Consider the following 12,826-nt stretch of genomic DNA (forward strand, 5'->3'; position numbering starts at 1 on the left):
CGTGAAAAAAGTTTACTTGAGGTTTTTGCAAATTTATTAAAAATAACAAAAAATTGAGAAAGAACATGTACCAGTACATAAGTATTCACAGCCTTTGCCACGAAGCTCAAAATTGAGCTCAGGTGCATCCTGTTTCCCCTGATCATCCTTGAGATGTTTCTGCAGCTTAACTGGAGTCCACCTGTGGTAAACTCAGTTGGTTGGACATGATTTGGAAAGGCACACACCTGTCTATATAAGGTCCCACAGTTGACAGTTCATGTCAGAGCACAAACCAAGCATGAAGTCAAAGGAGTTGTCTGTAGACCTCCAAGACAGGATTGTCTCGAGGCACAAATTTGGGGAAGGTTACAGAAAAATTTCTGCTGCTTTGAAGGTCCCAATGAGCACAGTGGCCTCCATCATCATCGTAAGTGGAAGAAGTTCAAAACCACCAGGACTCTTCCTAGAGCTGGCCGGCCATCTAAACTGAGCGATCAGGGGAGAAGGGCCTTAGTCAGGGAGGTGACCAAGAACCCGATGGTCACTCTGTCAGAGCTCCAGAGGTCCTCTGTGGAGAGAGGAGAACCTTCCAGAAGGACAACCATCTCTGCAGCAATCCACCAATCAGGCCTGTATGGTACAGTGGCCAGACAGAAGCCACTCCTTAATAAAAGGCACATGGCAGCCCACCTGGAGTTTGCCAAAAGGCACCTGAAGGACTCTCAGACCATGAAAAAGAAAATTCTCTGGTCTGATGAAACAAAGATTGAACTCTTTGGTGTGAATGCCAGGCGTCACGTTTGGAGGAAACCAGGCACCGCTCATCACCAGGCCAATACCATCCCTACAGTGAAGCATGGTGGTGGCAGCATCATGCTGTGGGGATGTTTTTCAGCGGCAGGGACTGGGAGACTAGTCAGGATAAAGGGAAAGATGACTGCAGCAATGTACAGAGACATCCTGGATGAAAACCTGCTCCAGAGCGCTCTTGACCTCAGACTGGGGCAACGGTTCATCTTTCAGCAGGACAACAACTCTAAGCACACAGCCAAGATATCAAAGGAGTGGCTTCAGGACAACTCTGTTAATGTCCTTGAGTGGCCCAGCCAGAGCCCAGACTTGAATCCGATTGAACATCTCTGGAGAGATCTTAAAATGGCTGTGCACCGACGCTTCCCATCCAACCTGATGGAGCTTGAGAGGTGCTGCAAAGAGGAATGGGCAAAACTGGCCAAGGATAGGTGTGCCAAGCTTGTGGCATCATATTCAAAAAGACTTGAGGCTGTAATTGCTGCCAAAGGTGCATCGACAAAGTATTGAGCAAAGGCTGTGAATACTTATGTACATGTGATTTCTCAGTTTTTTATTTTTAATAAATTTGCAAAAACCTCAAGTAAACTTTTTTCATGTTGTCATTATGGGGTGTTGTGTGTAGAATTCTGAGGAAAAAAATGAATTTAATCCATTTAGGAATAAGGCTATAACATTACAAAATGTGGAAAAAGTGATGCGCTGTCAATACTTTCCGGATGCACTGCATTAGTCTTTTTAGTTCAACTCATTTTATAAAAACACCACAAATATACATAATATACTGTATGGTGGTTAATATCACTGGACAAATATTGAATTAAAAGATGCTTTACTTTCAAAAGCTGTGTCACAGGGGGCAGATTGTTGCTGCAGCTCTTGGTGTGTGTGTTGTTTAAAATTATGTGTTCAATTCCCAGAATGCGCACTTATTGATTCCTGTGATGTTGTTTCATTTTCATCATTAAAAGTGCCTGCCATATTTTCCTTTTTTTTTTTCATGAGCCTTCAAGGTAAACAAATCCTAGTAAGCCACACACAGGGGAAAAATACCCTCAGGTAAGTATGAAATTGGGAAAAATGACAGTGTTGATTGACATGGAAATTGCTGTCTTCTGCCAAAGACAAGTCTGTAGAATAGCCTCACGAACTCCATGCATTATGCACAGTAAACAAGCAACTCCCTTTTACTGCAGGGCATTGATGTTAGGGAAGCCAACACATTTGAGCCGGTGAGAGTTTCTTTGTGTTGTGCTGCGTCCTGATTCTTGTTCATTAGTTGGCACCAGAAGGCAGGGAGACATATGTTTTAATCAAAAAAGATCGGGTGCAAGCAGGAGACTGAACCTCATCAAATAATAAGTGACATGTGGTAAGGAGAGCATAACAATGTTAACTTTGATTTATCTTTTCCTGTTTATGCTGATTAAAATTTCCAAGGGTGAAATGTACAAATACGGAAGAAATTTAGATACTCAAGAGGACTGGAATTCCTTGATTTTAGCCATAGTATCAAAATATATAATACATCCATCATCAGGAGCAATGCATTAAAAATATTTTGTTGTATGGGAACAAATAAAGTGAGAGAATGGTGGCACAATATTTACTGTGGTTACTTCACACTGCCAGATTTCTGGGCCTGAGTTCCAGGCTGCTCACTGTGTTCTTTGAGCTTGCATGGTCTAGAACTGCATGGGTTTTTCTCTGGATAATCTTTGAACTTTTATTTACATTGTAAAAAAACATATGTGTTAGGGTTAATTGATGACTAATGTCTAAATCTTAATGGGGAATAACCTTTAAACATTACAAACATTATAACAGAGCTACTTTCCCAAGGTTGTCCATTCCTATACCCTGGGAGCTTTCAGGATCATGGAGGTTAACCTTGATAAGGAGCCTTTAACTCTGTTCTGTCAGTCAACCCATCACAAGATACACATAATTGGCAAGTGAGTACATACTGTACAACACACACACACAGGTGATATTAAAAACATTCAAGACCCACATTATCTCTACTTCAGAATAAAAGTGGTTACTTCTAGATCTCAACCTGTTGATAGATGCTGTCCCTGAATCTACATGCAAGTACCAATGGTCCTGCCAGTATTGTGAGGGATGGGTGAGGTCTGTTTTTGTCCTGCTTGAACTACAGTCTGCTTGTTGAAGTCCATAACCAGTACCTTGGTCTTGCTAATATGAAGGGTGAGACTATTGTCCTGCCACCACTGTGTAACACTTACAATGAAGGGATGAACAAAGTCAGCATCATAGGATAAGAAATGGGTGGAATTACTAACAAAATGATTCCATGAAGAAACACATAAAATGAATGTCAGAAAGAAACAGAATGATACTACTGAGGGATGAACAAAGAAGACACAACAACATAAAAAAATCTAAGGATGGGACAAACAAAGTGAGCATCAGAAGTAACAAATACATGGGATACATGATTTACAGTAGAGTCAAAAATAACCAAATTGTACAAATGGCCAGTGTGAACAAAGAGAATTAGAAATTGACATACGTTGGAAGGATAAAGGAAATATCAGAAGAAAGCGATGAATAAAGGCAGTATCTGACAATAACATAATGGTACAAAGGCGGAAACAATAAAGTTGTTATCAAGAACTGTCCAGTACTTAGATGGGAGACCAAATAGTACAAGCTTGGACTGCTGCTGGAAGAGTTGCTGGGATGGCCATCAGGGAACACTTACCTAGTATTCTATGTGCAGATCCCAATGGCCCAGTGCAGTGATGGGGACTATGTGCTGTAAAACTTAACACTGTCCTTTGGATGACATCTGAAACTGACTCTCGGTCATAAAAGATCTCTGGGCATCCTTTGAAAATTGCAGGGTGTTTCCTGATGTCCCGACTAAATTTCCCATTACGGCGTTGTCCATTCTGGTCCCTAATCATTCCATATTTCCAATTGGCTAACTATCTGTCTCATTCCTTCACCAACTAATAGCTAATGTGTTGTGCGAGCAAGAATGGCTGCTGTTGAATCATCCATGCAGATGCTACACATTGATAATTGTTAAAGAGGTTCCCCACTGTCTATGTAAAGTGCATTGAGTAAGTTAGAATAGTGCTATATAAATGTAATCATTCATTGTTATTATTATTATTAAATTATCCATCCATCCATCCATTTTCCAACCCACTGAATCCAAACACAGGGCCACGGGGGTCTGCTGGAGCCAATCCCAGCCAACACAGGGCACAAGGCATATTATTAAATTATTATTATTATAATTAAAATGATGTATGGAAGGTCAGTGGAAGGTTTTTGAACCAGGGCAGTAAGCTCGTTTTTAGGTCCCCCATCAAAAACCCACCCACGAGCCATCTAAATGTAACCTCTGCATACAACACAAACAAATATGAGGTGTTGTGACATCAGGGGAGAGTGTCTGATTTTACAATCTGGGTATATTGGCAAGGCAGCCTTCTTGAGTGTTAAGTGTGAATGCGGGTGCTAAGTGAGCATTTGTCGGCACAGGTAAATTGTGACGGGCCACTTACACTGTTATTCTCATCACTTGCCACATGTTTATCTCTCTTGTTACTATAGTTTTTATCTGCATTTGTTGCACTGTTTTCCGTGTTACTGTGTGGTCTCTTTCTTCTTCAGATGATCTATCTTTCTCCATCTTGTCACTTTGCACTTCTTTATGCACTTTGGCATTGCAGCTTTAACCAGGAATATTTGTCAATTGACTTGAATTAAATAAGTGTTAAATAAGTGCAATCAGAGTTGAAGTAAGGGGAGCCCTTTCTTGCTATTTTGTATGAACCAATGTGCCTGACGTGTTCTTACTCATATAATATATAAAGCTTTATATTACTATGTAACTGAGTGTTGTTAAAAAAACTTTTTTTTTGCCACAACTGTCAGCCTCCCATTAGGGTAAGGCCTGGGGTGAACACCTCTCCCGTTGTCTGAAACTAAGGAGAATCAAAAATGGATATGGGGTGAACGACTTGAACGGATAAAAGGTTTATTAAGAATTATCCATACATAGCAGAATTGAACAAAGGAAGTATAAGGAAAGAACCAAGTAATAGAAAGAAGAGATGAAAAAATTGATTATTACAAAACAACAAACTAATAAAGGGACAGAAGAAGAAAGAAAATAAGAAAACAATACAAAAGATAGATTAGCTGAAGGAGTCAACAAGAATACAATAAGGCATGAACAAAAGTATGATTCAAAAGTAACAAAAATTAAAATAAACTCTAGCTGCCTCTCTGAGAATGGCAATAATAAAAAAGCAGCAAAAACACTTCCTCCTATACAATTTGCACATACAAGGCAAACTCACTCACACTTAAAACAGTACCAATTTAGAATTGTCAATAAATTGAACACACACACACATACTGTTAAGATGTGGAAGGAAACTAGAATGATTGGAAAAACCCAATGTGGGCATTAGAAAAAATGCAAACTCCGAATAGACATGACATTTGAACCCATAAGCAGTGAAGGAACAGCACTAACCATTGAGATACCACAGAGCCCAATTACTGCCTCCCTCCAACTGCATGCTGTAAATTACAAAACTAATCAATAAACTTGTAGCCACGGGCTGACATTTGGCTCTTTCTTAGCTGTCAGCTTCAGAATTGGATGAAAAATGGAAGTGGTTTATCAGAAGCTCTCCATGTACATAGTTGTTGGAATACTGCACTTGGGTAGAGGTGTGAGAGGCATACATCACAGTGATTTGCCTTCTAACCATTCTGCATTGAATCTAAATAAACCACAAGTAGACAGCTAAAAAAAAGAAAATGCGGTTAATATTTCACTGTATAAGACACAAGACTATGGTTTTGTATATATCTGTGTTGTTGGAAAAATGTATTTTTACCAATACTTCCCTTTCATTTCTTTATTCATGGAGCTTAACTCAATTGCTGTAAGATATATATGACCTTTTGTTCAATTATAGATAGACAGTTATATAGATTGTAAAGTTTATAAAGGAAAAATAAGCTTGTTCATTCTAAAAAACTAAACAATACAAGAAATCATCTTCTGATTAATTGACTCACTCAGTTTAGGCTAGCATGCTCGCTGAGATTCCAAATATGCCACCTTCTTTAAAATACAAAGAATTCAATCCTGTATCATTGATAAGCAATCTGGTGCTTCCATTACTTTATCATTAAACCCTCACTAAACCCTCAAGGTTAACAATCCCTTTGCATTAGCAGAGGTTTTGGGGTCACTGATGATATTCTTCATAGAGACTTAGATGATGTGATTCAAAAGATATGATACATTATAGTGAACTTGGATGACTAATATGTACTCCAATTGATCAAATCTAAAATTGGCCAGAGACTGCCAGAAGGTATTTCATTTAGACAGGCTCAGTGTTACCTAATAAGAAATGACTAGTGAGTGACACAATAAGAACGAGAGGACAGTTGTAATGAGAGCAGGCTATTTAGCCCAACGTAGATCACAGTTTTTTATTCCTGAAATATTCAATCTGATCTGAAGGTCTCCGGCACTGTTTTCAATTGCACTGCTTCCTAACTTTAGTTATGTATCCGATCTGGGTTATGCAACATGGGTAACATGAGATTTGTTTCCCATTTTCACATTGTTTGCCACTGTACATTATTGGTCAGTATTAGCTTTGATTATGTCATAAACTTTTCTCTCTCCCTTCTGTGTATAGGACAGACAGTCTTTACACATTTTGTTACGCCTGGGGCACAAATCCTTTGCTTAAAAAGCCAATGACAGACATGCTTAATGTTAGCTAAAGAGTCTCAGTCCTCCTAACTATTCTCCTTTGGAATTCAGCTTGTGCACCTTATCTGATAAAATGATCAATCACCCCATAGATGTCTTCTCATGGTACCAATAAAGCTTTTGGCCTCGAACAAAGAGCCATAACTCAATGACTGGCAACCTCGATGAACAAAGCTTTGCACCAGTAGTGAATCAAAAAAGATAGGCTGATATGCCTGCAAGAAACCAATGGCAAAATGTCTAACCATTCCTTTAAAAACCACTGACCATACCAGATCTGTGTGCTCTCTTCTCATACTCTACTGGTAATAACCTCTGCTCTTTATAGTAGGTATCCCATTGTCAAGGGTGTGTCTGAAACATAGGCCAAAGCAATCCCTTTTACTCAAATGGACAACCGTGTGCAGGACTGAAAGGATGGAAGACTTGTCTGCATTGGAGTTGGACAATAGGACCACAAGTCCAGAGTTGGTAAGGAATAGCAAGTGTACGAGAAAGATGGAGACTGTATGTAAAAGCCACATGTTCATTTTGCTAATGATGGGAGCTGACTAATCACCAGCTTCCCAGCAGACATAACTTTGCTAGCAACCAAGGACACTGTAAAAACCTTGAAGAGAAAGCTACAAAACAACATAAACCAGTTGTGACCATCTGTGAGAGCCAGAATTCTGGTTGAGTTGTAGGGGATCAAATACTTATTTCTTTCAATGACATGCAAATCAATTTTTAACTTTTATGAAATGTGCTTTTTCTGGATTTTTGCTTGATATTCAGCCTCTCTCCATTAAAATGAAACTACTATAACAATTAGACTGTTCATTTCTTTGTAAGTGAGCAAACTTACAACTTCAGCAGGGGATCAAATAATTATTTCCCCCACTGTATATATATATTTAACTTGTAAGTGATACATCAAGAGTATGTAACATCAGCTATATATACACATACCTGCAGAGATATGATGTTGATAATCTGGATGAAGATTACTAAATCTAGTCTGATTCTGACCATCTTCCCCTACTCACAGTATGAAAGGACTGCCAGCACACCCTTCTGTTGTCTGATGACCACTTTGAGATAGTGTTTATTGCCTTTGTGTTGCAGGCACTGGCATTGGTGTGTAATTGTTCCCACTAGCTTCTGCAGCTTCACCTTTATTAATCATGGCTGTTTTAGTTTAACACAGATGGAGTGGATTCTTCAGGTGGCAGTCTAACACAACTGTCTTTTCTCTCTTTAGTTACAATAAAACATTTTGTTTCATCATGTCCATGTGACTAATTCCCATATTAATCTCACCCAGTTAAACATAAGTAAAAAAACATCTCTTCTTACAGTCGGGCAGGCAGTAGGGATACACTGTGGAAAGATCAGAAACAAGCAAAAATACAACCCATGGAAAAAATAACCGACTTGTAAATGGAGCTATGGACAGCGAGTCAGTAAAGTAATTATTTTGCTAATTTTTTTCCCCCTCCCATCCACCAATAAATAAAGTGGCTCAGGTTGGGTCCACAAATCTTAGCTTGTATTTGTCAGTTCTTTATCAGTAATAATTCGTACACATAAATCATGAAAGTAAAAACAAATGCAGATTAATTAATCTGAAACTGATATAACATTCTGTTTTCTCCCGGCCCAATCTACAATTATGCTTCTATGTTACATATGTATTGCTTTTATAATTGTGTATCTTTAATTCAATAATTATTTATGCCTAACATATCCTGATTATTTTTCTTACACTATAAATAAAAAAATTAAAAACGGGCAGTTTATATTAGTATTAAAAGTGACTTTACACCTATTATACAGAAATATTGGAATTAGAAGACATAACTGTTCCTCCTACCACACAACAGTCACCTTAATAATTGTTTATTTACTTTACCTAATATATCGCCAAAAAAAGGTCTTACTTTTCCTTCTTTGATTTTTGTTCCAATGATTTGCCTCCTTTGCTGTATAATGTCTATCAGTAGGTCACACTCTTCCATCAGCTTGGTCTCTTGCCGTGAAGCGTTCACCTAATAGTAAAAATACAGTATATACCATTAATGTGCAGCAAGAAAAAGTGGAAATAATACAGCATAATAATTTCTTGATTTAGAATATCCTCCGTTATTCCATGCCAGAAAATTCGTTGATTCACACTGGCTGATCTCCAGAAAAGAGCTAGCAAAAGAGAATTTATTTAACTGAGTTCAGACACATTTAAATCAGGGTTGATATGATTATTACTTCATTTCTGGCACATTGTACAATGAAAGCTATATCTTACTATATGGTCACATGCTTTTCATAATGTTCATCTGTTTAAATATATATATATATATATATATATATATATATATATATATATATATATATATATATATATATATATTCACGGCATTCGTAGTCTGTGTCACAATCTGATTGTATGGGTGGTTACCTACCAGGTAACGCTTGTGGTTGGCCAGCAATCTGCTAACATCCGCCACGGTGCCCTCAGTTTGTGAGGAGCAGATCATAGAATGGTTGAAATAGTTTACTGTCAAATAAATGCAAAGAGTATGCGACACGTGTTTCGCCCTCATTCTGGGCTCATCAGGCGTACACACTCCACTGCACTCCCTCTCGGGAATCGAACCTTGGACATCAGCGCCAGAGGCGATGCCCCTAACGTTGCGCCATGGCGTGTGGTTCGTTTATTTGACAGCATGTAGATCGGGGTAATTACATTCATGGCATTCGTAGTCTGTGTCACAATCTGATTGTATGGGTGGTTACCTACCAGGTAACGCTTGTGGTTGGCCAGCAATCTGCTAACATCCGCCACGGTGGGGCATCGCCTCTGGCGCTGACATCCGAGGTTCGATTCCCAAGAGGGAGTGCAGTGGAGTGTGTACGCCTGATGAGCCCAGAATGAGGGCGAAACACGTGTCGCGTACTCTTTGCATTTATTTGACAGTAAACTATTTCAACCATATATATATATATATATATATATATATATATATATATATATATATATATATATATATATATATATATAATGTGGCAAGCGGCTGGGAAGCTCAACCCGTGGGGTTGTGGGGGCCCGTGGTCACCACCAGGGGGCGCCCCCATGCCTGGAGAGCCCTGGACCAGGAAGTGCTGGGGGGAAGACGAGTGGGGACACCCGGAGTGCTTCCGGTTACGCAGCCGGCACTTCCGCCACACTGGGGCATGTTCGTGGGAGATTGCCGGAACACACCTGGAGCACATCCAGGTGCTAATAAAAGGGGCTGCCTCCCTTCACAAGGAGGCTGGAGTCGGGAGAGCAGTTGGACAAGGTCTCAGGAGGAGACATAGTGGTTGGCCTGGACTTTGCGGGAGTTTGGGGTTGTGTGGCATTTAAGACTGTACATAATAGACTGTAAATAAACGTGTGTTGGGTGACAAAATGATGTCTGCCTGTCTGTGTCCGGGTTGTTCCCCACTATATATATATATATATTTTACTAATAAAGCTCGTGGAACTATGGTCCTAAAATAATAGGGGTTCAAACAGAGCAAGCTGAAATGTTCCATGTTGGCAACACATTCTTTTGTTTTCGACGCTTGAATATCAAAGCACCACGAATGCATTTGTATGTCGGCATTTTGCTTCACCACATCAAACCATTCATCAAACATCGAAGCGCGCACCTCGACCCTGGAGGATCCTAAAATCGGCTGGAGTAGCAAGAAATTCAGGCTGAAATTCAGGGTTTGAATGTGGAGAGTTATGATGATATTCCAAAAGAAGATGACATGACTGTATTTGGATAAATGTATATTGTTGCACATGAATAAGTATAAGATATCCCCTGAAAATAAGCCCCAGTGCATGCTTTTGGAGCAAAGATTAATATAAGACCCTGTCTTATTTTTGGGGAAACACGGTATTAGGCTTTACATTCTTTTACCTTATTCGTGTCTCCAATATACAACAGATTTGAGACAGTAAAATGAATTACTAGTTACTATAAAACAAACTTCAATATTGTCAGCATTTCTTGGCAATTTGAATACACTCATTATCTAAGTGAACAAAATTCCAATATAACAAATGATATATTGTGCATGCTGACCAGATGTGCCCCCAGAAGCAAGATTGTGTGCAGCAAAGTGTCCTGCAGGACTGCAGCACAGCATGCCACTCTGAAGATCGAAGCTGACTGCATGAAACCAGGTCGAAGTGCAGATGTACTGTAGATGAACAAACATGAGAACCAGCATGCTGAATAGGTAAAACTAATATTTTTATATTATTGTAACCATAATACAAAGAATGGTCCAATGGGGCAGGCAATGTTATATGATGCTTTTTTATGCAGAAAATTGCTCATCTCCTCAATTTATGATGGCTACAGTGAGAATATAAAAAAATCATCATACAAAAAGTGTAAAAAAAAAATATATACACATTGCAGTCTATAGATATTTTAGGTTTATAACATTATTTATCCATTTATGATCATCTAATATGAGCTCAAACAATACTTGCAGTCAGAAGAGAAGTAATGTACTCAGCCTTCATCTGACATTATTCAGTAAAAGTAGAGCATTACAAATGCATATGGTAAATTAAGAGCTCAAGTGGCTTTTAGCCTTCATTGACTCTTTTAGCTGTTCAACTCTAAAAGCAAAGTGTCTAATCACTGTGAAGTTGAGGATGAGGTTAAACTAACCAACAGCAGGAAAGCAATATATTTTTAAACACTTCACTGGAAAGTGCTGCCTCTAGATGCTTGATTAATGAGGTGCACTAGGAATGTGGATCATGACGGTGAATAACTTAAGATTTTTTTTCCTTGCATCTGCCAATAAAACTGACAGGCAGCAAATGGAACTGAAACAGAAAACAGAGCACATGCTGATCTCATCCTGAATTGTGGTTAAATGATGAGTTAAAAATGGGGGCCTAACTGGACAGTTGAAGCATCTTAGGTGGCATAGTAGTCAAGTCAATGCATCCTATGTGGTGAGTACAGGTGCTTTTAACAGACTATAACAATGGCAATTGGAATGTCCTGTCTATTCCACCCTACTGCAGATTATGTAATCTTGATTTAATGGTGGAAAGGAAATAAATATCTTAAGGAGCTTGAGGCACCTGAAACAATCAGGGGATACAAATGCAAACCAATACTTGTATAATACAAGACACATTTAATGCTGGAAGTAATGTACAAGAACTCTTCTTTATGGATATTTAATATTCTCAAAATTAATTTGGATCTGCAGTTTTTCCCAATTGCTTTGCAGATGTACTTAGTATTTATACCACTATGTTTCAGGGACATTGGTTCAATACCTAGCATGGTCAATTTTATTGTATTGGTTGCATATTTTCATTGTGCACATGTGAGCTTTCCAATGATTGGCAGGACAAATTCCAGTGTCTGAGGCACTGTTAGTTCATCTTATTGCATTTTCATTTAACATTTCATTTGCAAAAGCACTTCTTTCTTTCAGGGTTACAGGGAGAGTCCCAGCCATTTTTGGCAGTGTTAGGTATAAAGCAGGGAGCAAACATGAAAAGACTGCCAGACTTTCACAATGGCACCTACCTAAACTCTCATATCCAAACTCATAATTGTAAGTCACAAGTTGACATAACCTGTAAGTGTTTGGGAAGTGGATGATAAACTGCTGCGGTGGGCTGGCGCCCTGCCCGGGGTTTGTTTCCTGCCTTGTGCCCTGTGTTGGCTGGGATTGGCTCCAGCAGACCCCTGTGACCTTATAGTTAGGATATTGCGGGTTGGATAATGAATGAATGCATGAATGATAAACTGGAGAAATGGGGTCATATTTATAAATGCATATGCACAAAAAGAGGTTCAAAATATGTGTATCCAACTTTCCACACAAAAGTCAGGATTTATTTAAAAAAAAAATTAAAATAAAAATAAAAACTTGGTAGGAGAAGTTGTATATATTTATAGCAACTGTGGCCTATCCATATGTAATCTTTCAGAGAAAGTGGGAAATGATGACACCCTTGATCAAGTAGGGAAATGCAGTAAAACCAGGTAAATGATGATTTATGCAGATGACAATTCATATCACCAAGCTGTTATTATAATGTGCATTGACGGGACAAACACATTAAAACTATTAAACATATTAAAAAGAGATTAATATGATGTATAGATTCAATTTTAGTTCCCTTTTAAAAGTGCCAATGCTGAGTATTTGTATTGAAGAAGTTAGTTTATATTGGCTCCCTGTTGT

The 12,826-nt window shown here is 38.7% G+C and overlaps 1 protein-coding gene across 7 annotated transcripts in view; it reads right to left on the bottom strand.

Moving 5' to 3' along the window:
- The window catches only part of mid1 (midline 1), a 652,072-nt gene that overhangs the window by 83,700 nt on the left and 555,546 nt on the right, over nt 1-12,826 (bottom strand). For all 7 annotated transcript variants that reach the window (XM_051926812.1, XM_051926811.1, XM_051926813.1 and 4 more), the window contains one exon: nt 8,503-8,610. In XM_051926812.1, coding sequence (XP_051782772.1) covers nt 8,503-8,610 — 108 coding nt within the window. The remainder of the gene's footprint in view (nt 1-8,502; nt 8,611-12,826) is intronic.

This window comes from Erpetoichthys calabaricus, chromosome 4 (genome assembly GCF_900747795.2).
Source record: "Erpetoichthys calabaricus chromosome 4, fErpCal1.3, whole genome shotgun sequence".
NCBI lineage: Eukaryota > Metazoa > Chordata > Cladistia > Polypteriformes > Polypteridae > Erpetoichthys > Erpetoichthys calabaricus.